Source organism: Podarcis filfolensis (genome assembly GCF_964270895.1).
Source record: "Podarcis filfolensis genome assembly, chromosome: 11".
Classification (NCBI taxonomy): Eukaryota; Metazoa; Chordata; class Lepidosauria; order Squamata; family Lacertidae; genus Podarcis; species Podarcis filfolensis.
Genome location: NC_139613.1, coordinates 2,750,000 through 2,776,184, shown reverse-complemented (window position 1 = coordinate 2,776,184; position 26,185 = coordinate 2,750,000). Strand labels below are relative to the sequence as shown.

At 48.3% G+C, this 26,185-nt stretch overlaps 1 protein-coding gene and 2 long non-coding RNA genes across 3 annotated transcripts in view; all 3 read right to left on the bottom strand.

Moving 5' to 3' along the window:
* Positions 1-26,185, bottom strand: part of LOC310744506 — a 101,314-nt gene that overhangs the window by 30,208 nt on the left and 44,921 nt on the right. The gene's annotated exons all lie outside the window — the stretch shown is intronic.
* Positions 399-10,037, bottom strand: ENHO (energy homeostasis associated). Its single transcript, XM_083575956.1, has 2 exons — positions 9,907-10,037; positions 399-2,638 (listed from the first exon to the last, which is right to left on the bottom strand). The coding sequence occupies exon 2, from the start codon at positions 2,148-2,150 to the stop codon at positions 1,965-1,967; it is 186 nt and encodes a 61-aa protein (XP_083432082.1). The 5' UTR covers positions 2,151-2,638; positions 9,907-10,037; the 3' UTR covers positions 399-1,964.
* On the bottom strand, positions 21,791-22,644 carry LOC310744532. The gene is made up of 2 exons (XR_014539611.1): positions 22,316-22,644; positions 21,791-22,175 (listed from the first exon to the last, which is right to left on the bottom strand). It is a non-coding gene; the product is annotated as an uncharacterized lncRNA (long non-coding RNA).

Below are 26,185 nucleotides of genomic sequence, written 5' to 3'. Positions count from 1 at the left end.
CAGCCTGTCCCTTCTGCTACAGACGTGATTTCAATAAAACTGGGTGCTTCCAGTCTAACCCTCGCTCCTCCTGTTGTGCATGCCTACATGCCCACCCCAGGGCACAGCAAAGGACCTTTGCTCCCCCGCTGCCAGGCGCTGACACAGAACTGTCTGGTGCAGTTAAGCCCTTGCGTGATGAAGGGCTGAGGCATAAAGCCAAGCGGCGCTGTCCTCACGGCCAGGATGAGGAAGCCGGTTGCCTCGCAGCTGCCTCCATCGAACCCACCCAACTCTGGCCTCTCTCCCTCCGAAAAGGGGCTGAGCATTTTTCTGGGGCACACGGTCCCTTCGCCCCCCCCCCCCGGAAGCCCAGCAGGTTCCTTTGGAGACAGGAAACAGAAGCGGAGCACAAGAGGTTTTCTGTCTGCTAGAAACTAGGCAAGTTTTTTTTATTATCATTATTCCAGTAAAATCACAGTCAGGAAAGGACGTGTTAAGCCCAGTGGAGAGTCATTAGCATGAGAAGAGAACAAGCAGCTCTTTGCCTCTTAGCAACACAAGGAAGCGGAGAGACCCCCAGAGACCCCCACCATACAAACATACACTCCCTGGGAATCCTGCTGCGCCAGGCACTGAACCCCCACGCTGCCCCCTTCTTTATTGCAACGGCTCCGCTTTGGGGTGGCAGACCCACCCCAGTTCTGGCCCAACACACACTCTGCTTAGTTTGCCTGCCTTGCTCCTGCCTCTTGGGGCAAGACTGCTGGGAAATTGCTTCACTTAGAGAAGGTGACTGGGTGATTTGGATGGGGGAGAAAGGCCGAGACCCCCAGGAGGAGGAGGAGGGAGGTGCCCTCACAGACCCCGAGACTCGGCCACAAAGATGGGCGAACGCAGGAGGGTGTGCAACAGAACACTGTCTGCCTGACCAGATCCCCAAAGTTTCTAGATCATCCAAGCTCTCATCCTGTGGCCACGGGAGCAGGCAGCTCAGTTCCCAAGAGGCACTTCATCATGATCCATCTATGATCTCAACGCAGCCCCCTTCCGCCACTTCTACCAGTAGTGCCATCTGTGGTACCAGCCTTTACCCAAACCCTGCACACTTGTCATAAGCCCAACCTGCCTCCCTTGGGGCCTAGATCCCTACTTCCATCACTGAGATGGTGGTGGTGGGGCAAGCTCTGGAGAGTGGGCAGGAAAGAAACTAGTTGACCCAGGACCGGACTCTCGCACAACGGCACCCCAAAGCCTGCAAGCGCCCAGCTGGTTTGTCTGCCCCCTCAGGTTTCGACACCAGCTAGTGGAAAGAGGGAGCCCAGCTCATCCATCGGAGAAGGGGGTGCTCTTCCGCACTGCCCCCCAAACCCACACACTTTGTCTCTGCCCAGCGGCCCGCGGGAGACAGCTTCCAAAAAGGCACTGATCTGTGAACATGGCTCGGTTGCTCCCCTTCCGCTGTTGGGCTGCCTTGAGGCCCCCGAAGAGACGGAGACGAGGCCCCTCTGCAAGAGGAAAACAGGAATCTCCCTCAAGGGGACCCTGAACCATCCGAGGTTTTACTGAAACCTGGCTGGCGGGGCAGAATGTTCCGGAAGATCCCGGGCAAAGCTGCGTTTGTTCTGCCACGCCGGCCGCCATCTTGACAGGGCCAGCCTCTGAGTTCGGCGCAGGCAAGTCCCCCGCAAGGCAATCCTGAATAATATGGTGGAACCAAGCCCAGCTTGTTCCTCCACCTGCTGCGCCTCAGCTGCGAACGCCACTCAGCCTTCTCTGGGCTCCCGCGAAGGCCTCCTTCCTCCATGGCCCAAAGACACCTGCCCTTGTGTCTCGAAGGCAACAGAGCTGCCGCGGCCAGCACCCCGTGTCCCTAAGCTGCCCAGCGATGAGGCCACGGTTCTCTCAGGACCTTTGGACCGAACTGGGTTCTAGACAGGGGAGGCTGAATCCCTGTTCCGGGGGCTTTTGCCGGACAGACAGGGTCATGGATGCAGCAGGTACTTCTCCTCGTTTCCCCTGTCGTCCGCCTCAGAAGAAGGGCTCTGGTCGGGGCAAGATGGCGTCCGGCAGGCCTTGCAGAGGATCAGGAAGAGGATGAGGATGAGGAAAGCGATGACGCAGTTGAAGACGATAGCGACGACTGCCCCGGTGGAGAGGCCAGCCCCCATCCTGGGTCCCCGGGGTGCGGAGGTGGCACTCAGGGCACAGCTAAGAGAGGCAGGCTGTGCTGCTGCCTATGCGGCCGACAGGCTCTCTCCGAAGACGGGCCTGCGCCGTCGTTTTTGCTTCTCTCCTTCTCCCTCCCTTGAACCATGAAACGCTCCTTGCTACCCCAGGGCTGTGCTGCCAGAGGCCCACATGGCTTTGCCCCCGGTGGAAAAACCGCAGCCCCACTTTCTAAGTGAGCGCCATCAACGTGCCACATGCCGCTCCTCTTTGCGCGACGAGGCTGGCTTCGAATCCGCCAAGGTCATCCTGCGAAACTGCGGCAAGTCGCTCTCCCTGTTAGATGGATTCTGCAGACGCTGTCCCAAACTCCAAAGGTCCTGTTTGATGGTGGTGCTCGAGACGAGGCCCCCGAGGCAGAGAGCAGGGGCCAAAGGAGGTCACGGCTGCTTCTGTGCCCTCACCAGTCTTCTGGGGTGAAAGTGCATCCCTGCAAGAACAGAAAAGGCCATGACATCATTAGGAGATGATAGAGTTTCTTCCACACCAACACCGATCCCAGGAGCAGGCGCAGGTTTTCCCACACCGTGTCGGAGAAGCTGCATTTGACAAAAATCTCACCTCCCAAGTCTCACGTAGAACCCAGAACGGCTTGTGCCCCCATTGCACATTCTCGCCTGCCCTTCTGGGATTTCACACGCTTGCCACCTCCCTGCCCCAAACACACATCCTTCAGATGCATGTCTTCCTTGCCTCCCCCTTGAAACCCCCCCCCACTCCCTCTAAGCCAGCGGTTCTCAACCTGTGGGTCCCCAGATGTTGTTGGACTACAACTCCCATCATCCCTGACCACTGGCCATGCTGGCTAGGAATGATGGGAGTTGTAGTCCAACAACATCTGGGGACCCACAGGTTGAGAAAGGCTGCTCTAAGCAGTCTCCCTCAACCCTCTTTTTCTCCTGCCACATTTAAGCCACAGCGCGGCCCTCTCCCGTGGCCCCCAGGAGCCACCCACTTGCACAGAGGCGGCTCTGGGGTCCTGCTGCCCTTTCTCCACAACATCTCTCTTCTCTTCGTACAAGGCCAAAATGTGGGCCATTCGCAGCGTGTTGACTTTCTTGCCTTGGGCAAATCCCTGCGGAATGCCCTCCCATCAGATGTCAAGGAGCTAAAGAACAACACAACTTTCAGAAGACATCTGAAGGCAGCCCTGTATTGGGAAGTTTTTAATGACTGATGTTATGGAACATGAAATTTATTACGGTCAGAGACCAGCTTGAGAAACACAAACGGAGCTACAATCCCAATAGCAAAACAAACATTTAAAACAATATACAACAATGGATTTTAAGTTTAAAAGTGCGATAGGCATATAAACACATTAAAAAACTTTAAGACAGACTACCTTAGAGAAATGTTATGGTTTTATATGTGCTGGAAGCTGCTCAGAGTGGCTGGGGCAATCCAGCCAGATGGGTGAGGTAATATAATAATAATAATAATAATAATAATAATAATAATAATAATATATCAAGGTTGAGGAGGAAATGCTTAGAGCCTCTGGGCAGCATTGGATGAATGCCTGAAACCCCAAGAGAGCCCTGAGTTCGAGTCAGGACGGGCGTAGGAGCTTCACCCCCTCATTGCTTCCACACTCTTCCCTCCCCCCTGCCCAGTGGCTCCCAGTGGACAGACAAACTGGAAGCTCGCCTTTCCTCTTTCCCCAAACACCTGAAATCCATCAAACCTCAAAAATGCCAACTGAATTATGCAATTGAAACACCCATGGGAGTAACTTGGGGGGGGGTGTCTCCTTGCTGCTGTTGCGGCTTCTTTTCAAGGGGCTGGATGCTGCGTTGCTGCTCACGTCAAGGCCTCCGGGGCCTCAGCTGGCACTGCGAGGCCAGAACTGCCAGATAGCTGAGAACACAGAGCCATCTCCTAGGAAATATCACCCCCGGCTACTCAGAGGAGGCCATTCATTCGCCAGGGACAGCGCAGCCTTTGTTCTCCTTCAGATAGCCAGGGTCAGATTCTGCCAGGCGCTGATCCCCATCCCTACCTCCCTTCCCAGCCTCCCGCCGGCTGGAAAACTGGCACCCAGGAAACCCTCCAGCCGGGAGCTCCTGGGGTTTAGCAGAATCATCGCGCTGGGAAGGAGAGTGGGAAACACAAGCCTCACGGCCGCCAAACAAAACTCTTCTTTCAGAAAAGGCAAAGTCAACTGAACAGAAACGTCTCTGTTTCAAAGGAACTTGCAAAACAGCTGAGGAATCACGAACTTAGCTGAGCGTCGTCGGCTAAGCATCCGACAGTGAATTAAAAACAAAGGGTCGCTGCTGAGCAAATGCAGGTGCACCCTGAATCCAGTTAGCAGAGCAGAATGTCCCTGCCAGGAGGGCCTTGTTATCTCCCGCTTGGACTACTGCCATGCGCTCTACGTGGGGCTACCTTTGAAGCTGAACCGGAAACTGAAACTAATCCAGAATGCGGCAGCTAGACTGGGGACTGGGAGACCACATAACAGCAGTCTTGAAAGACCTACATTGGCTCCCAGTACGTTTCCGAGCACAATTCAAAGTGTTGGTGTTGACCTTTAAAGCCCTAAACAGCCTCGGCCCAGTATACCTGAAGGAGCGTCTCCACCTCCATCATTCTGCCTGGACACTGAGGTCCAGTGCCGAGGGCCTTCTGGCGGTTCCCTTCCTGCGAGAAGCCAAGTTACAGGGAACCAGGCAGAGGGCCTTCTCAGTGGTGGCACTCGCCCTGTGGAACACCCTCCCACCAGATGTCAAAGAGAAAAACAACTATGAGACTTTTAGAAGAGATCTGAAGGCAGCCCTGTTCAGGGAAGTTTTTAATGTGTGACATTTTAGTGTATTTTTGGTCTTTGCTGGAAGCCGCCCAGAGCGGCTGGGGAAACCAGCCAGATGGGCGGGGTACAAATAATAAATTATTATTATTGCCCTCCATGGGCTTTGAGACTCCCTGCTCCCACCGGTCAGTGTGGCCAACGCCCTCGGGGATGATGGGAGTTGTAGTCTAACAACATCCTTGCCAAAACGGGGCAGCCCCAGATGGAGGCCGGCTGCTCACAAGGCTCTTGCTAAGCATTGGAAAGGCATATTAAACATTCCATGGGCACTGTGTGGAGATAAACTTTCGAACCAAAGCAATGTTTCAAGATGAAGCTGGAAAGTTAAGAGTTTTGGAATGATGCAGTTAAAAATGCCGTCGCCATTTTGGGAGGCATTGTTGGCGCTTTTGGGTCTGGGAGGAGAAAGAGAGAAATAAGAGTTGTTTACATATCGTGGATCAACTTCTCGGTGGGACTTAAGAGCGACAAATGCCAAATTTATGACGGAAAGAGCGATGTTATCTACGAAGGAGATATATGGAAACCATCTGGACTTAGTGGAGGAACAGGAAATCCACACAGGATTATTATTTTGCTTATCGGCTTAAGGAGACTAACAGAAGAGATCGTAAAGGAAAAATAGAAATTATATGAACAAGATATGATGTGGAAACACCAAGATAAGACTGGATAGAATTATGAATTTTGTTTGGACTGATTGGGACTGATTTGGACATTAACGCAGTAATAAGAAGATGATCTGAATCCCCCTTTGGATCTTGAAGTATGGGTTCCCCCAACAAAATTTAAAAATTTGGCTTTGTAATTTGGAATTTATGTGATGTGATTTAATTTGATGTGATTGGCCAGTTAATAAAAATTATTAAAAAAAAAAAATAAACATTCCATGGGCACGCTACCCATTTTCCCTTTTGGGGACACTGTGGGGCAATGTCATGGGGTCAGCTCAGCCTGGTCCCCACCAGGGACAGAGCACAGAGGGGGGCCCTGACTCTCATCGGAGTGCCCCGAAGCCTCGGTCCGCAAGAACCGCACACCAGCCTCAGTTACATAAGCAGAAGCACGTCTCCAGGCTCGCCGCAAAGAGGAGATCCCGCACATCTTTGGCGGCCGAATCCCTTCCGAGCGGCTGAGTCTGCTTTTTGGAGCGGCCAACACTTTGCTCCAGCCCCAGGGCTGCCACTGCAACAGAATCTTCCACCTCATTTCGTGTCTCGAGGGATCATTGCAGCGCCGGTGACCTTAAAGGAACCCAGCCACACACACACCCCAACCCAAATGGAAATCACAGGGCCTCCCTCTCACATCCACCTCCTAACCGAGGAAGACGATGCCTTAAGTGAGCAGTTTGCCTGCCTCTCTTGAAAGGGGGCAGTTTAGAAACCTCCAGAAGAGACGGCTTCAGACCAAACAACTCCTGCAGTGGCCTTGGAGGGCAGTTTCAAGAGGGATGCCAAAGGGAGCAGAAAATCAGAAGCCGGGTGATCAGGGGGCTGACAGGGACCCCAAGGATCATCCAGACCAACACTGGAGCAACGCAAGAGTCACACAACAACAACTGTCACAAGGGAACGTGACAAAGCTGCGAGTGTTTTAGCTTAGGAAAGAGGAAACTGAAGGAGAACATGATGGAGGGGCACAAAATTATGCATGGTGGGGGAAAGTGGAAAGAGAAACATTTTTCTCCCTCCTAATACATACAAGAAATAATAATTTCCGCCAACTTTGATGGCTGCAAAGGGAGATTAGACAAACTTACGGAAGAGGAGGAAAAGACTTCCAGTGGCTACTAACTGATGGCTGAGCAATACGTCCAGCCACAGCAGCTGTGTACCTCTGAAATAGCAGTTTCTGGGGGATTTAAGCATTAGAGTAGGACCTCTCTCATGTCCAGCTGCTTTGGCCTGATCCAGGGTTTTCCTTACATTTCTATGGCCTTCCTCCTTCCATCTCCTCCAACAGGAGGAGGTGGGCCAAGTTTGCAAAGCAGAGCAGGGGAATCTGGGCCTGGAGAAACGATTCCGTCACTCTGCAAAACATTCCTCCCTCTCCATTAAAATAAAACTCTCATTCCAGGCCCAAACTTAGCCTGACAAACACACCCGGCACCAGCTCGCTGAAGCCAGAGGCCCTGCACCAGTTAGAAAGTTTCCAAGGAAGATTTGGGCATTTTCTGGATTGCATTATCCGAGCCCAGCTGGGTGTTTGCAACAGAGCAGGCAAGGTTGGAGGAGCAGGCTGGCCAAGATCCACAGTCTTCTCGCCTCCATCCCATAATCCCCCTGGAGCCAGGGGCAGCAAGTGAGGCTCTTTACCGCAAGAGATACCGTAATTGTTGCTGTCCAAAGGGTACAAGCAGTTCCTGTGGTCCAAGGGAAGAGACCTCAGGACTAGGGAAAGCTGTTTCCGAAGTCCAGCTCTGGAGCAAAACTCACTGTGTGGTCTCGGACGCCAGAACATCTCAACCTCAATCCAGAAACAAGAATTAGTAGGACCAAGACCCTCCCTGGTCTTCGTCCCAAACCTCCACAAAGACAATCCCAGAAAAAACAGCTGTAGCTTGTTAGGCTTTGAAACCGAAGCGTGAAAATAGTTTTTTGAAGCCTGAGCATGTGGAAGTTGAATGTGAAAATGTTTCTTGAACTAGCAGTTGTTTCGGTCTTACTTGCACGGTTGTGGGTGGAGATGCCTGCCCAGGGGTGCTGTTTTGGCGCCCGAAACAATGGAAGGCTGGAAAATCCCCTGGAGCCGTTGGGTGTGCGAAATGATAGTAAGGAAAAGAGCCTGGCCGAAGCCCTCCTGCACAAAAGTGCAGCAACAAGACTAGCAGGCAGTTCCTTAACCAGGCAGGAAACTCCCCAAGTGCCCAGTGTCGGAAAGCAGAGCCACAACACGCTCTCCGACTTTAGTCTGTTCCTCTGCAGGTGCCGAGACCAGAGACGGGGGTTTCCCAGGAAATTCTGAATTGGATAATTCCCTGGGGGGGGGGGAGCCTATGTAAATGAGGGTTATTTGCATCACCCTAGAGATACACACATATCTAATTTTAGCACTTTATTTTGCTTGCATTTAGAAGGTCTAGCCCATTTTTTGTACACTAGGCTTGGCTTTGGTTACTCATGGCTGAGGAATACGGGGCAAAGACTTGCCTTGAACAACACCCAGAATTATTCTCGGTATTTGCAATCCCAGAGCCCCAGCCAGCCATTCCTACAGCAATTTCTGTTCCTCACTGCTGTTGCAAAACTTTGGCGTGCAAAACGCCTTGGAAATTTGGGTAATGTTTTGTGAGCTTTGTGAGGTCGATCACAACAACACCCGTTTTTACAGATATATCTGCCTTATAGAGGATTAGATCTGTTGACCCATCCATATCCCAAACGTATCCAACTTTCCAGGACTTCCAGACTGAATGGGGGCCTCACACCTGCGTGACACAAACCCAGTCTTCCATGATTCTACCTTCTGCAGGTGTGGGGGACCCTTTGGCTCCCCGATGTCGAGGTACTACAAATCCCACACCCGCTGATGGGAGTTGTAGTCCGAAACATCTGGAGAGTACCAGGCTGGGGAAACTGGGTATCTTCTGATGGACAGCTGATTCCCAAATGCTCAGTCCAATGCAGGGAAATGCAAAGGAAGCCAGGTTGGCCCATGAGAAGAAAGCAAAAAAAAAAGAAATTCTACAGTTCGGCTGGCCTAATAAAAAGATGACTTGGCCATAGATCAGGCAGGCTTCCTCAACCTCGGCCCTCCAGATGTTTTTGGCCTACAACTCCCATGATCCTTAGCTAGCAGGACCAGTGGTCAGGGATGATGGGAATTGTAGTCTCAAAACATCTGGAGGGCCAAGGTTGAGGAAGGCTGCCATAGATTTTGTAGAGGTTTAATGGGACGTGCCGGAAACTGAACTCAGGACCTTTAACATGCTAAGCAAGGACCAGCACATCCCTGTCTGTCAATTCCAAGTGGAATATTGCCGCCGCTGTGCAAGACTATTTGACGTACCCTGCTATTTCCCCCTCTCTTTGGAAGGGATCGGGCGCCATCATAGCGCACTGGCAGTGCCCCCAATTTGCTTTGCCCAGCCAGATCCCTAGGATCCTCAGGTTCTGTAGCGCATTTGCTCCCAAAGGATCGGGCCCACGGACAGACCTCTTCCTCCTGGGACCACTGCCAGGTGAGCTGATGGAGCAGGTGGGCACTTTTTCTGACTTGGGATTCCTACATTCCTGGACCCCCCCCCCCGCACAGTCCAGAAGAAGTAGTTCAGATTTCACCTGTGCAGAGCCAGGTGAAAATTGGCAGGTAAGGATCCCGGGAGGGCCGGCTGCCAGCGCCCCTCCCTTTCAGGAGCAAAGTCAAAAGGGCCAGGCATGGAGGGGCAGAGCTTTGCACCTCGAGGGAGAGAGCCCCCCCCCAATGGCCTCAGCCCAAAACTGCATCCCTGATGGAGGGCCGTTTAGTGGGAGAAGCAGGGAAGCTTCGTGGAGACGGGGTCCATAAGGGGCTGCGTTCACACGATACCTTGGCAGCACCTTCCCGCCTCGGATAATTCCGGGCACGCCGGTCGGTCCGGAGCGCCTGGGAAGGGGCAATGACGCGCGTCCAAAGTGCGTGTGAACGCACTTCGAGGAGCGGTCCGGCTTCGGGCAGAAGCTCAACCTCCAGGTCCAGAGGACCCGCGAAGGCAAAAGCAAACGAGGGGAAAAGGCGGATCCGCGAGCTGCCTCTGGCCCCGGTCCCTCGCTTTCCCGAATCAGGACCCGCGGCATCCCGATCCGCTTCCTCGCGAGGAAGCCCCGCCGCCTTCCCTCTCCGGGCGCTCTGCACGCGCTCAGAGGCGCTCTCGCCGCCTCCATTCACCCCCAGGCACTCACCGGGCAGAGAGCAGTCTCCGCGGATACGAGGCTGGCTGGCTGGCTGGCTGGCCGGCCCTCCTTCCTTCCCTCCGTCCGTCCGCGGACTCCGGCCCCCGCCTGCCTCGCGCTCTCCTCCGCGGGCCGGGAGGGCTGCAGGACGCCCCGCCCCCGCCCCGCCATTGGCTGCGCTCACGCTGGCAGGGAGCCCATTGGCCCGCCCAGGCCGCGCCCCCTCGGCCTCGCCGCACGTGAGCAGCAGGAGCAGCTGGGCGCGGGGAGGCGGAGCCGGGGCGGGATCGCGGGACGGAGGCGAACCGCGGGAGGGTTCGCGCGGCGGCGTTTGGAGGAAGAAACGGCGGAGCAGCGGCCCCCAGGTGGCTGGAGCGGGGCTCCTGGTCGCCGCTCCCCGAGTTTAAAACACGGGCGCCCTTGAGCATGTGCAGAGTGGGTTCTTTTTTTTTTATCGGAAAATAAAGGGAAGGGAAGGGGGAGAGATGCTCGAAACCGTGATATAATATGATATGTAGATATAGATATATAAGTAATATGGTTATTGTTGATATACAACCTCAGATATGCAGATGACACAACCTTGATGGCAGAAAGTGAGGAGGAATTAAAGAACCTTTTAATGAGGGTGAAAGAGGAGAGCGCAAAATATGGTCTGAAGCTCAACATCAAAAAAACTAAGTTCATGGCCACTGGGCCCATCACCTCCTGGCAAATAGAAGGGGAAGAAATGGAGGCAGTGAGAGATTTTGCTTTCTTGGGCTCCATGATCACTGCAGATGGTGACAGCAGTCACAAAATTAAAAGACACCTGCTTCTTGGGAGAAAAGCAATGACAAACCGAGACAGCATCTTAAAAAGCAGAGACATCACCTTGCCAACAAAGGTCCGTATAGTTAAAGCTATGGTTTTCCCAGAAGTGATGTATGGAAGTGAGAGCTGGACCATAAAGAATCACCGAAGAATGGATGCTTTTGAATTCTGGTGCTGGAGGAGACTCTTGAGAGTCCCATGGACTGCAAGAAGATCAAACCGATCCATTCTGAAGGAAATCAGCCCTGAGTGCTCACTGGAAGGACAGATCCTGAAGCTGAGGCTCCAGTACTTTGGCCACCTCATGAGAAGAGAAGACTCCCAGGAAAAGACCCTGATGTTGGGAAAGATGGAGGGCACAAGGAGAAGGGGACGACAGAGGATGAGATGGTGGGACAGTGTTCTCGAAGCTATGAACATGAGTTTGACCAAACTGCGGGAGGCAGTGGAAGACAGGAGTGCCTGGCGTGCTCTGGTCCAGGGGGTCACGGAGAGTCGGACACGACTAAACGACTCAACAACAACAATATGGTTATTCCAATGAGTGGCTTCTTCTCTCCACAGTACGATCAAAGTGAGAAGGCTGCAGGTGTTTGGGAGGGGGGCAGGGGGAGCTTTTATTTATTTTATTTGATATAAAGGATTTGGATGCCATTTCAGTACAATCGCGTATAAACAGTCAAGAAGGATGCAATGGGGGGGGGGAATCTGTTAAAGCTGCAGAATCGAACTGCTGGTTAAAATTCTTGCTGGAATGAAGAATATATAATAATGATAATATTTATACCCCACCCATCTGGCTGGGTTTCCCCAGCCACTCTGGGCAGCTCCCAGCACGTATAAAAACATAATAAAACGTCAAACATTAAACACTTCCCTATACGGAGCTGCCTTCAGATGTCTTCTAAAAGTTGTGTACAGTAGTGGGTCGTGCAAACCGCCATTCTGGAAACTCAAAGCTAGGGAAGGGGCTGTAGCTCAGCCCGTCCCAGGGGCATCTCTAGATAGGGCTGTTAGGGACTGCCAGTCCGTGTAGTAGACGATGCTGAACTGGATGGACCCACAGTTCCATTCTGCATAGTTAACCTATGGAACTCGCTGCCACAGGAGGCAGTGATGGCTGCCAACCTGGATGGCTTTAAAAGAGGATTGGCTAAATTCATAGAAGAGAGGGCTCCAGTGTTTACTACAGGCCTAAACAGCCTCGGCCCAGTATGTCTGAAGGAGCATCTCCACCCCCATTGTTCAGCCCAGACACTGAGGTCCAGCACCGAGGGCCTTCTGGCGGTTCCCTCCCTGTGAGAAGTGAGGTTACAGGGAACCAGGCAGAGGGCCTTCTTGGTGGTGGCATCTGCCCTGTGGAATGCCCTCCCACCAGATGTCAAAGAGAACAACAACTACCAGACTTTTAGAAGACATCTGAAGGCAGCCCTCTTTAGGGGAGCTTTTAATGTTTGATCCATTACTGTATTTTAATATTTTGTTGGAAGCCGTCCAGAGTGGCTAGGGAAACCCAGCCAGATGGGTGGGGTATAAATAATAAATTATTATTATTGTTATTATTAACCAGGAGGGCTCTGCCCTGTCTCCTCAGCTGGAGCCAGCCATGCTTCTGAATCCCAGTTCCTGGAAACCGCAGGAAGGGAGAAGGTTCTTGTGCCCGGATCCTGCTTGCGGGTTTCCAGTTGGGGCAGCTGGTTGGCCCATGTGAGAACAGGATGCCAAACTAGATCCAGGGTAACAGAGTGGTTAGATTACCGGACTAGGACCTAGAAGACCAGAGTTCAAATCCTGCACTTGAGCTCAGTGGGTCACCTTGTCACTGGGATGTTGTGGGAGAATCAAATGAGGAGGGGGAGAACTATGTAGGCCACCTTTGAGCTCCTTGGGGGTGAGGGATGGGACGTGAGATTTAAAAGCAGTAAATCAGACATGTCCAACTTCCAAGAGACTGCGATCCACTATCAAAAAACTGGCAGTGATCTACCCAATGGATTTTTAGGGAGCAAAAGTTGTTGAGCTTTATTATTTGGGGGGCGATCGACCACAATCTACCACGGACCCCCCACGATCGACCAGTGGATCACGATCGACCTGTTGGACTTCCCTGCAGTAAATGAATGCTATCAATGGGCTCTTCTTATGGTCTTAAGATGTGGCTGTATTTTTACGGCTTCTTGTCGCCTTTTCTGTGGACGGACTGGTTGGACTCGAACTGGGTGGGGGCACATGGAAAGTTAGGCCAGAGGAAGGAGTCAAGGTTGTCTAAGGACAGCCCTGTGTGCGCTTCAACATCCAAAGAAAGTAAGAGGAGGATTTGGGGAAGAAGATGTTCAGGTCGCTGCCTTCAAGAGATGCCAGGAGCTTGCTTTTTCTTTCTAATTTAGGATAAACGACAAATTTGCACATGTGATTGATGGGGCCAATAATATGGGAAGCAGCCATTTTAATTGAAACAGCAGTACCAAGAAATGGGTAAAAAACATAAACAACAGGAGAGGCAGGTTTGATCCCACGGACTGGAACGCACAGAGGAAACAAGAGACAGAACCGTCATCTTGTGCTGATTGCCATCTTCAGAGAAACGTGTGTCGCTTTTAAGATGTTTTTTTATTTATTTCAAAGCTTTCTGTGCTGCTTTTTTGGCAAGGCTTCTGCAAGTGAACAAACCATATAACAATGAAACCTTTAGAACGCTTAAAATACCCAGTTACATCCATATATATATAAAACCAGCGTGAGATAAAATAACCCATTTATCACCACAACAGGAGACTCTGGCTGAGAGTCTTGATTTAGAACCCCAAGAAAAAGCTGTCAGTGGAAATTGCAAAGCATTGGCAATGTATTGGCCAGAGCGGAAGCCTTTGCAGCCACTGAGGCTTAAATCATGTGGCTTTTTCGTATTTCTCGCATGTGTTTGCAACTTTGAACCCCACATTGTTTCGATTCTTCTGTTGGCCGGAATGAACATTCAGCTTTAATAGATTTGACTTCTACACTCTGTCCTGCATTAGCTAATTTGTAGAATCATAGAGTTGGAGGAGACCCCAGAGGCCATCTAGTCCAGCCCCCGGCAATGCAGGAATAACAGCTAAAGAATCTCCGGCAGATGGCCACCCAACCTCTGTTTAAAAACCTGCAATGGTGGAGAGACCAACAGCTTCTATTGTTGAATGGTTCCTGCCCTCAGAAAGTGATTCTTAATGTTTAGTCAGAAGCCAACGTTTGAAAAACCCAGCTGCTGCAACAGAACAGGCCAATAATATCTGCAGTGCTTTTTTCCTAAAAAAAATAGTTTAGGGGTACTCTCATTTTCCTACTCATATTTACATACTGCCCCTCAATGGGGCCAAACTTAGATTCACAAAATGTTTAGGGATATGCGTCTCCCCAGGAAAAAAAGCACCAAATACCTGTGTACATTAGAATGCAGATTGTACCTAACCATTGGCTCTCAGAGCCAGAGGGGTCCCCCATCACCTATGATTTCTCCTACTGACCCCTTTAAGGGACGCTGGTGGCACTATGGTCTAAACCACAGAGCCTAGGGCTTGCTGATCAGAAGGTCGGCGGTTCAAATCCCCGCGACGGGTGAGCTCCCGTTGCTCGGTCCCTGCTCCTGCCAACCTAGCAGTCTGAAAGCATGTCAAAGTGCAAGTAGATAAATAGGTACCGCTCCGGCGGGAAGGTAAATGGTGTTTCCGTGCACTGCGAAGCTGTACGCCAGCTCCCTTGGCCAATAAAGCAAGATGAGCCCCGCAACCCCAGAGTCATCCGCCACTGGACCTAAGGTTAGGGGTCCCTTTACCTTTTACTGAAACCCTTTGTGGATCGCTGTGGAACCCAGGAGGGGAGAACTTTGCAAAGCTCTCTATAATACTGGACATTGTGTCACTTCTGCCATCTTCTGGGTGGAACCAAAACTGCATGACGGACAGGGCTGGCAGCATTTCTGTTCGGTGGACTGTCACTAATTTGGACAGCATTGGCAAAAAGAGATTGACTTGTGTTGGCAGGGCTCTGGGAACATGGCAGTTCTGAAACAATGCCAGGTCCTTTGTGCTTGCGACTAACCTGCCTCCGGCTGACTCCGTTATGCCAGCTGCAAAATTCGGCATTTGCGTATTCATCTATTTTGTTTCAAATTTTGCAGGGATGCTGTAGCCATGGATTTCCTGCATCAGCAGGAGGTTGAATCTGGCAAGTTTCCTTCCATCTCCATGATTCTGTTGTTTCCTTGTCCTTAAATGCTGCCCTGTTTCAGAAGCTAAAAATAGCGGCAGCTGCTCCAGGGCTTGCTTTCCTCTTCCCTCCCCATTCCTTTTTTCTTTTGTGCCATGTACTAAAAATTGTATTAATAAAACTGGTGTGTACTAAATTGTATTACCACACACTAATTGTACCATATTGTGTAGGAAGCTCTTTTAACACTGGGGGCTGCAGAAGTGGAATCGGGATCCAGTGGGGAGTTCTCTGGCTGATCTGCTGTAGGACTTCTGACCTCAAAATTGTTTTAACAATGGCAAGGGCAAAGCAACATTCCGAGTGAATCGGGCGGCTGAAATGAAGAGAAATGAAATGAACCGTATTAGGATGTTTGTATGGGAGAAATGCAAACTCAGTTCAGTTCTGGTACTGAAAATAAACCCCTAGGCTAAGAATGTGCTCTGAGGTGCCCTGGCCTTCAGTTCTAACTGTAGGGCCTTGCCGCTGGATCTCTCTGGTAGATCTGGGGTTCTAGTAAAAGAAACACACATAAAAAGACAACATATTCCAGCTGTCTAGCCTGACAATCCCATAAAACCAGTTCTTGTGTTCTGCAACACTCCTGCCTTCCCGCGGTGGTCCTTTTGTGAGTTGTTCGCCTGTCCAGTCTGCAGGATCCTTCCCTCCAGGGCCTTCCCATTGCAGCAAAATTCCAGCAGCTTTTTTTTGCATTTTGAGCTCAAGTGAACTTCAAGGAAGCGAAGAGCACTAATAATTGTTCAGTGGGAACGTTCCGAGAGGCCTTGATCTCCCCTTAAAAGATTTTGATAACAGAGCGGGGAGATTGTTATCATGAAACGGCACGCCACGCTTTCATCTTTACTCATCAAGGGGCCTTTGAAAATGGGGCGGGACGTGGAGTTAGATTAATAAAGCCGTTAAATGTGGGTGGGAACTTGAAAAGGCTGCCCCCGGAGCCCGTCCCAACCTGCCACTCGCTGAGTGCTTTTCAGTACAACTTTTACCAGCCCCCGGAGCCCGTCCCAACCTGCCACTCGCTGAGTGCTTTTCAGTACAACTTTTACCAGCCCCGGGCAGCACATCTCAGCCTAAGAGTCTTGAACTTTAAGGCTTTTTCAACTGGGATGAATTTCCAACAGATGGCATAGCTCACTAGGAAAAGCTCAACACTCCTGTTGTGCAGGGATTTCATTTTTCAGAACTCTTGGGTGGGGTAATTATTCCTCCTGTAGACACCGGTGATAGCTGGCCTGGAGCTGCAACAGCTACTTCATAGTTGACTTCATCCAGCATGTCCAAGTAGTTTGTGTGGGTCTGTTTATTATGCCTGTCTTCTGCTGCAAATTTCTTAAAATTCTTTAGTTTCACTGGTGATTTATTTATTTTTTTGCAACCGTAAGAAATTGTTTTATCCACTCTGCACATTCTGCAATACTGCCTAACTCCAAGCCTGAGACTCTTGTAACTACATGTACTGAGGTATAGTGACAGAGTGCAGACACCGCCAATATTCTATACAGTGGTACCTCTGGTTGTGTACTTAATTCGTTCCGGAGGTCCGTTCTTAACCTGAAACTGTTCTTAACCTGAAGCACCACTTTAGCTAATGGGGCCTCCTGCTGCTGCTGCCGAGCCACCACTGCATGATTTCTGTTCTCATCCCGAAGCAAAGTTCTAAACCCGAGGTACTATTTCTGGGTTAGCGGAGTCTGTAACCTGAAGTGTATGTAACCTGAAGCGTCTGTAACCGGAGGTACCACTGTACTGGAAATCCAAAGAATTGACATCTAGAATATCCTAGAATTGACATCTGAAAAATGAAATCCCTGCACAACAGGACTGTGTGCCAACCTGAACAATATTGTAAGACTGTTGGAAAATACATCCTGGACTTTTTACACTAGGAGAAGCCGGCAAGCCAGTAAATGGCCACGTGTGGCAATTGCGTGCATCTTCCTTTTACTGCGTGCACATCCTGCGAAGCCTTACACAACTGTGTTTCCTTGCAGCTTAGTCGATAGTGAAATTACTGTGTAAGAACGTTAAGATCCCTGCAGGATCAGGCCCATGGCCCATCCACTCCAGCATCCTGTTCTCACAGTGGCTGACCGGATGCAAGCCGGGTCTGAGCGCAAAAGCCCTCTCCCCTCCTGCCATTTCCAGTTGAGAAACATTGCTGTCTCAAACTGTCAGCCATCGACTGCCCTTTCCTCCATGAATTGGTCTGGTCGTTTTTTAAAGCCATCCAGGTTGGTGGCCATCGCTGCCTCCTGTGGCAATGAGTTCCACAGTTTAAATATGCATCGTGTGAAGGAGGGTCACGGCCCGGAGGAATGTGAGGAAGAGCAAAACACAAAAAGGATGGAGCCACAACCAGCAGCTGCAGAGGCGAAGGCTGATGTTTGCATACTGATATGAAATGGATAGAGGAATCTTCAACTTACAGGCTATAATAATAATAATAATAATAATAATAATAATAATAATAATAATTTATTTACACCCCACCCATCTGGCTGGGTCTCCCCAGCCACCCTGGGCGGCTTCCAACAAAGTAATAAAATATAGTGGTCTGTTAAACAGTAAAAGCTTCCCTAAACAGGGCTGCCTTCAGATGCCTTCTAAAAGTCTGGTAGTTGTTGTTCTCTTTGACATCTGGTGGGAGGGCGTTCCACAGGGCAGGTGCCACTACCGAGAAGGCCCTCTACCTGGTTCCCTGTAACTTGGCTTCTTGCAGCAAGGGAACCGCCAGAAGGCCCTCGGTGCTGGACCTCAGTGTCCGGGCAGAACGATGGGGGTGAAGACACTCCTTCAGGTATACTGGACCGAGGCCATTTAGGGTTTTAACGGTCAGCACCAACACTTTGAATTGTGCTCAGAAATGTACTGGGAGCACATTTGAGTTAACATTTGAGAATTTCTCTCTCTCTCTCTCTCTCTCTCTCTCTCTCTCTCTCACACACACACACACACACACACACTCTCCAGAATAATGGTCCTAGAGCTCTCTTCCCAGGCTGTTTAATAAGATGCAGCAAGCAGAAAGCAGCTAATGTGATTTCACCAGGCTCTGTTGCTTTCTATTAGTGACTCTGACAGATGCATGCTCTCCCTGCCATCTGGAGTCCACGTTCCATCCCTCTTTTTAAGAGAGCAGTGCAGGAGACCCCGCACGGGAACTGAAGGTGGAGAGGTTCAAATCAGCCCTGGAGAGCTCAGAGAACAGGGCCCGAATGTAACAAGACACTGCAAAGCAAGCCTGACTTTGCCTGGTGTTGCTTTGCCTGCAACAGCAGGGGCACCAAGTTGGGGGATGCTGTTGTGGCTCACTATAAACCTCTTGTATTGTGCTGCTTCCTCTGTAAAGTGAGATTGGATGGGAAATAGCCTGGAGACCATTTTATCTTGCCGATCAAGAAATTTTTAAAAGTATTACACAGAATATAAATGCTTTTAAATAAATAAAAGGAACAAATCTGTTCTGTGCAATCTCAAGCATCTAGTCCTTACTGTTGAAGGTTTCCACCTCCATCTTAAGGTCCATAAATAGCAATATCTTAGAGGTCCCAGGCCCTAAGGAAGTCAGATTAGCCTCAACCAGAGCCAGGGCCTTTTCAGCACTGGCTCCAGCCTGGTGGAACACTCTGTCCCATGAGACCAGGGCCCTGCAGGATCTGATTTCTTTCCGCAGGGCCTGTAAGATAGAGTGGTTCCGCCTGGCCTTTGGCTTGGAATCAACTTGATCCCCTTCCCCTCTTTTTCCTTTCTCCTTTTGTGATGGAACTCCTATTTGGGGACTTCCCTGGCTTTTTTCTGGCCCACGTAGGTCCAGTCTGGATAGTTGGCCTTGGTAAAGATTTGATGTTTTCATCCCCAAAAAGTTTTTCTACTGAAATGAGGCTGCATTTTAATGTTGTATTTTAATCTTGTTTTTAAGTTGTATTTTAATCAATTGTTTTTATACCTGGTGTTAGCTGCCCTGAGCCCATCTTGGCTGGGGAGGGCGGGGTATAAATAAAATTTATTATTATTATTCCAGCGTGTCCTCAAGGGACTCCCCACTGCACCTTCCAGATAACCGAAAACTAGAAACCAGTTGCTGCTCCAGGGCTTTCCTTTTTGGACCGTCCTCGAAAGTTAATAGAGCATGTTCTGTTGAATTTGTGGAACCAGTTCCTTCTTGAGAGAGGTCAGCTCCAAGAGCGGCTGCTGAGCCATCCCATTAATCAGACTTTTAACCGCCAACATGCAGTGGAATCTGCTTGGGTTTATATCAGGCCCATGATTGCTTAGGGGAAACAGGAGATACACGAGTTCAGTTCTGAATGCTGCTCTCCACTTTAGGAACTTGATGTGCATTGCAAAGCAGATTTACAAATCCCAATCAGACAAAACAAACAAATGAATAATGGATTAATTCCTCCCTATAAAAGGATTACAGGGCAGACTTGTACACAGGAGATTAAAGAGAAGTAATCTGGTTTCCTTTCGGGAGATGCCTCAGCATTTGAAGGAAGAAAAGCAATCAAGAATATGACAATCTTACGGTATGCAAATATATATATATATAGCTGCTGCAATTTTTTTGCAAATGCCTGAAATTTGCTGGCATCGTCTGGAAGAGGAGCTGCTACCAGATGTTCTTGAACACTCCCATCATCTTTGTCCATTGGCCTCTGTAGCTGCAGCTGGTGGGCGTTGTTAATTCCACATCCTCAAAGGGCACCAAGCTGACGACCTCTGTTCCAAAGCCTAATCCTGATCTTTTCTAACTTTTGGTCGGCATTTCTGAGCCCACCATGTTTGCAAAGCTTTCTGGATCCTTGTGGGCAAACCGCACCCCGTGCACAATCTCTTCCACCTCTCCCTCTTCGGCTAGCTGCGTTAAAGAGACTACTTTAGAGGTAGGAAACTTATGGCAGGAGTCCAAGTCCAGAAATAGTTGAGGGCACAGGTTCTCCATTCCTCTCCTACCTGGGCCTTTCATAAGAAGAGCTTGCGGGATCAGGCCAATAGCCCATCTAGTGCAGCATTCTGTTCTCACGGGGCCAACCAGATGCCCCAGTGGGAAACCCGCAAGCAGGATTCAAACACAACAGCCCTCTTTCTGCTTGAGTTTTACAGCAATTGGGATTCAGAACTAGTATTGCCTCCAACTGTGGAGACAGAGTATAGCCATTGATAATAATAAATTTTTACCCCGTCCTCCCCAGCCAAGACCGGGCTCAGGGCGGCTAACACCAGATATAAAACAATTGATCGAAATACAACTAAAAAAACAAGATTAAAATACAACATTAAAACATTTAAATGTTAAAATGCAGCCTCCTTTCAGTGGAAACTCAAATCAAAAACTTTTTTGGGGATTGTTGTTGTTGTTGTTGTTTAGTCGTTTAGTCGTGTCCGACTCTTCGTGACCCCATGGACCAGAGCACGTCAGGCACTTCTGTCTTCCACTGCCTCCCGCAGTTTGGTCAGACTCATGTTTGTAGCTTCGAAGACACTATCCAACCATCTCGTCCTCTGTCGTCCCCTTCTTCTTGTGCCCTCCATCTTTCCCAACATCAGGGTCTTTTCCAGGGAGTCTTCTCTTCTCATGAGGTGGCCAAAGTATTGGAGCCTCAGCTTCACGATCTGTCCTTCCAGTGAGCACTCAGGGCTGATTTCCTTAAGAATGGATAGGTTTGATCTTCTTGCAGTCCATGGGACTCTCAAGAGTCTCCTCCAGCACCATAATTCAAAAGCATCAATTCTTCGACGATCAGCCTTCTTTATGGCCCAGCTCTCACTTCCATACATCACTATCACTTCCATACATCACTATCACTTCCATACATGACGTTTTGGGGATAAAAACGTCAAATCTTCACCAAGGCCAACTATCCACACTGGTCCTACATGGGCCAGAAAAAAGCCAGGGAAGTCCCCAAATAGGAGTTCCATCACAGAAGAAGAAAGGAAAAAGGAAAGAGGGGGAGGGAATCGAGTTGATTCCAAGCCAAAGGCAGGCGGAACAACTCAGTCTTACAGGCCCTGCAGAAAGAAATCAGTTCCTGCAGGGCCCTGGTCTCATGAGACAGAGCGTTCCACCAGGCAGGAGCCAGTGCTGAAAAGGCCCTGGTTCTGCTTGATGCTAATCCGACTTCCTTAGGGCCAGAGACCTCTAGGGTGTTGCTGTTTATGGACCTTAAGGTCCTCCGCAGGGCATACCAGGAGAGGCGGTCCCGTAGGTACAAGGGTCCTAGCCGTCTTCTCCTTGAATTTGACTAATCCTCTTGTAAAGAGATCCAGGTTGGGGACCATCTCTGCCTCCTGGATAAAGTGGGTCACCGCAAGTTAATTAAAATGATTTAACCCATCTTAGCACTCTTCAGCTAGATCCAAACCTGGCCATTGGTGCTGTGGATGAAAACAGAGTGGTGCAGTCTCCAGGGGGAAGAACCAGGTCCAGAAGTAAGGAAGGCAGGCCATTTCCAGCTTGGCCTGAGAGCTATTTGTTTTGTCTTGAATATATCAATCTTCATCTCGCACCCCTAAACCACTAGACACAGGCAAGCTCTGTCACCTGACACACCAGGTGCCCTTGCCCACTTCCTCTGGGCCCTGCCAGTCTCAACGCTACTCCCCTGCCCCCCAAACTGCTTCCTAAACTGGTACACTTTAGGGGCTGCTTGTCCAATAGCAGACACCTCCTCCCTTGTTCCACAGCCCAGCTGACATCTCTGCACACCCAGGCTGTTCTAACCTGGGACTCGTGCTGATTTCTGGCAGGACCTTTGACTCTGCAGGAAAATACTGCCCACAGATTTTCTTCCTCTGCCCCAGGCCAACGGATGAGGCTTACTTAAGATGCTGTCAAAAGACTGCTTTATTAAAGCCATAGATCAGCCGTGCCAGTTTGCAAGGGAACTGGAGCAGAAATTAATCAAGGCTTGCAGCCGTTTTTGCATGGAGAATGCCAGGCACCCCCTGGTGGGACATTTCAGCACAGCAAAGAGCTTCAGGTAAATCTCAATTTCCCTGGCAAATCTTCCTACAGCTATGGCTCTTTTAAAGTTATTCTAAGTGGACCCATCCACTGCCCCAGTGCTTAAGCATCTTTTATAGCTCACTGTTTGTGCGTTCCATGCTGTGGTAGCTTGAAGGAAAGCGACTGAGGGCTAAACCCATCCAGAACATGCTACACTCCAATAACCGGTAATGTTCAAAGAGCTGCATTTACTGTTTTAACCAGGCTTCCTCAACCTCGGCCCTCCAGATGTTTTTGGCCTACAACTCCCATGATCCCTAGGTAGCAGGACCAGTGGTCAGGGATGCTGGGAATTGTAGCCTCAAAACATCTGGAGGGCAGAGGTTGAGGAAGCCTGGTTAAAACCATCTACAATATGCAAGGCACTCTCAGCTTCCCCTCTCTGGAATATTGGGAGTGGGAATAATAACTCTGCCAAATTATGAAGTCCACAGCAGAGGTGATTTTCAAGCCAGGGAGTGCCTGATGCGTGGCTTAATCTCTCGGCCATTACGACAAAATGGCGGTTTCTCTCATGCCAATGAGAAAAAGTTGTCATTGAGGCATTTGAGAGCTGGCTTGGTTGCTCAGCAGCTACGGGGGTGATGCATCATATTTGGGGCAGATCTTGTCTTGGGTCTCAGTGCCTGCTTCAGATCTGCTGCCCCTACTGCTCCTGAGCAGCCAAGAGGAAGTCTTTCTTTCTTTTCTTTTTTTTTATAAAATTTTTATTGGTTTTTTAACACATAATAATAGACAATACAAAACAATACAAAAACAAACAAACATATAAACATGTATAATTTCTTCACATTTTTTCTTAAACCTTCTTTCATCGACTTCCTCATACCTCCCCTTTCTGCATCCCTGTTTTAAAGTTTTCCAGCAAGCCCCAATGTCAACTTATAACACTTTTTTTCCCTTTGAATCCTTTTTCTCATATCCAATTATTTGTCCCCGCAATTCTGTTTTACCTGACCCAAAACATTTTAGCACTCATTAATTTTGCAACAGTTCTTGAGATAAACTTTAAATTTCTTCCAATCTTCTTCCGCCGTCTCTCTCCCTTGGTCGCGGATTCTGCCAGTCATCTCCGCCAGTCCCATGTAGTCAATCACCTTGGTCTGCCATTCTTCCAGTGTGGGTAGTTCTTGTGTCTTCCAGTACTTTGCTAGAAGTACTCTTGCTGCTGTTGTAGCATACATAAAAAACGTCCTATCTTTCCTTGATACCAATTGGCCCACCATGCCCAGGAGAAAGGCTTCTGGTTTCTTCACAAATGTGCATTTAAGCACCTTCTTCATTTCATTATAAATCATTTCCCAGAAGACCTTAATCCTTGGGCACGTCCACCAAAGGTGGTAAAAGGTACCTTCAGTTTCCTTACATTTCCAACATTTATTATTGGGCGTGTGGTAAATTTTTGCAAGCTTGACTGGAGTCATGTACCACCTATAGATCATTTTCATAATGTTTTCTCTTAAGGCATTACATGCCGTAAACTTTATACCGGTGGTCCATAACTGTTCCCAGTCAGCAAACAAAATGTCATGACCAATATCTTGTGCCCATTTAATCATAGCTGATTTAACCGTCTCATCCTGTGTATTCCATTTCAGCAACAAGTTATACATTCTTGACAGATTTTTAGTGCTGGGTTCCAAAAGCTCTCCAAGAGGAAGTCTTTCATGGCACAGTAATGACGTCTAGGTAGAACGTCAGAGGCACAGACTCCTTCTCCAGGCTGGATTGCTGTCAGCAGGCAATCAACTGTCTAGGAGCAGCCAGAATGACCCAGAAGGAGAGTTCAGAGGCTGCCTTAGAAAATGGAACTCAGTTGCTTTGCCCCTCCTGACGTGGATAGGGACTTCTAGGTGGAAAAGCAAGCAGCAGGAACAAAGCACATTCCAGGCAGACACAGAGGATTAATAACCCTTGTGTGTTTTTTTTATAAAATATTTATTGAGATTTTACAAAAACATAAGTTTACAAAATAGAAAAAAGTCATATAGAAAGAAAAAGATAAAAAAGAGAACATACACAAATACATAAAAAAGAAAAAAGAATAAAAATACAAAATACAAAAAACAAATAGATAAAAAAGAATTAAAAACAAATTCGTTTTTTGTAACTTTAAACTCATTAGCTTGTTTCCTTGGCCTCCTCACACCTCCCCTTTTTGTATTCCCATTTAGACAATTAAATCAGCAAATCCTTACCCTCTTTTGTTTATCTTAACTCTATATCTTAACATATTATAACTCTATATTTTCATCCATTATCAATTCATTTTTGCATATTCTTATTAACTTTGTTGCTAATGCCACTTATTTTCAATCCAACATCATTTTAACATTCATTAATTTAGCAGTGTTTCTGCAGATAGTCTTTAAATTTCTTCCAGTCTTCTTCCACCAACTCTTCTCCCAGGTCTCGGATTCTGCCAGTCACTTCCGCCAATTCCATATAGTCCATCACCTTCATCTGCCACTCTTCCAGGGTGGGTAACTCTTGTGTCTTCCAATACTTTGCAATAAGTATTCTTGCTGCTGTTGTTGCATACATAAAGAAAGTTCTATCCTTCTTTGGCACCAATTGGCCGACTATGCCCAGGAGAAAGGCCTCTGGTTTCTTCAGGAAGGTATATTTAAATACCTTTTTCATTTCATTATATATCATCTCCCAGAAAGCCTTAATCCTTGGGCACGTCCACCAAAGGTGAAAGAATGTACCTTCATTTTCTTTACATTTCCAACACTTATTATTGGGCAAGTGATATATTTTTGCAAGCTTGACTGGTGTCATGTACCACCTGTATATCATTTTCATAATATTCTCTCTTAAGGCATTGTGAATTTCATACCGGTGGTCCACAACTGTTCCCAGTCAGCAAACATAATGTTGTGACCAATATCTTGTGCCCATTTGATCATAGCAGATTTAACCGTTTCATCCTGCGTATTCCATTTTAACAGCAAGTTATACATTCTTAAAAGTATCTTAGTTTTGGGATCTAACAGTTCTGTTTCCAATTTTGATTTTTCCACCTGGAAGCCAATTTTTTTATCCAAATTATAGGCCTCTCTTATTTGATAATAATGAAGCCAGTCTCGCACTTTATCTTTTAATTTCTCAAAACTCTGCAATTTCAATTTGTCTCCTTCTTGTTCCAATATTTCCCAATATTTCGGCCATTTGGCCTCCATATTGAGCTTTTTCTGAGCCTTCGCTTCCATTGGTGACAACCACCTTGGGGTTTTATTTTCCAGTAAATCTTTGTATCTTATCCAGACATTGAACAATGCTTTCCTGACAATATGGTTTTTAAATGCTTTATGTGCTTTAACCTTGTTGTACCACAAATATGCATGCCATCCAAAAACGTTGTTAAAACCTTCTAGGTCCAAAATGTCTGTGTTCTCAAGAAGCAGCCAGTCTTTCAACCAGCAGAATGCTGCTGATTCATAGTAAAGTTTAAGGTCTGGCAGGGCAAATCCACCTCTTTCCTTTGCATCAGTTAATATTTTAAATTTTATTCTAGGCTTCTTGCCCTGCCAGACAAATCTGGAAATGTCTCTCTGCCACTTCTTGAAACAGTCCATCTTGTCCAAAATTTGCAATGATTGAAACAGAAATAACATTTTTGGCAATACATTCATCTTTATAGCTGCAATTCGACCCAACAAGGAAAGCTTCAAATTTGACCATATTTCCAAATCTTTTTTCACTTCTATCCAACATTTCTCATAGTTATCTTTAAATAAATTTAAATTCTTAGCAGTCATATTAACCCCCAAATATTTTACTTTCTTAACTAATGTTAAACCTGTCTCCTTCTGAAACCTCTCTTTCTCAATTGGTGTAAAATTTTTCTCAAGCACTTTAGTTTTTGACTTGTTCAGCTTAAATCCTGCCACATGACCAAATTCTTGAATCAATTCTAATACTCTTTTCGTACTAGATTCTGGCTCCTGTAACGTCAAAACTAGGTCATCTGCAAAAGCTTTCAATTTGTATTGTTTGGCTCCGACCTGAATACCTTTAATCAGACGGTCCCTTCTAATCATATTCAGCAAAACCTCCAGAACCGAAATAAAAAGCAATGGGGAAATTGGGCAGCCTTGTCGTGTCCCTTTCTCTATCTTAAATTCCTCTGTCATCACATTATTGACTATTAACTTAGCCTTTTGTTCTGAGTAAATTGCACTTATACCATTTTCAAACCCTTGGCCCACC

What these genes read in the sequence shown, in the direction of transcription:
- ENHO (XM_083575956.1), bottom strand. Translation starts at nt 2,150, where the DNA reads ATGGGGGCTGGCCTCTCCACCGGGGCAGTCGTCGCTATCGTCTTCAAC.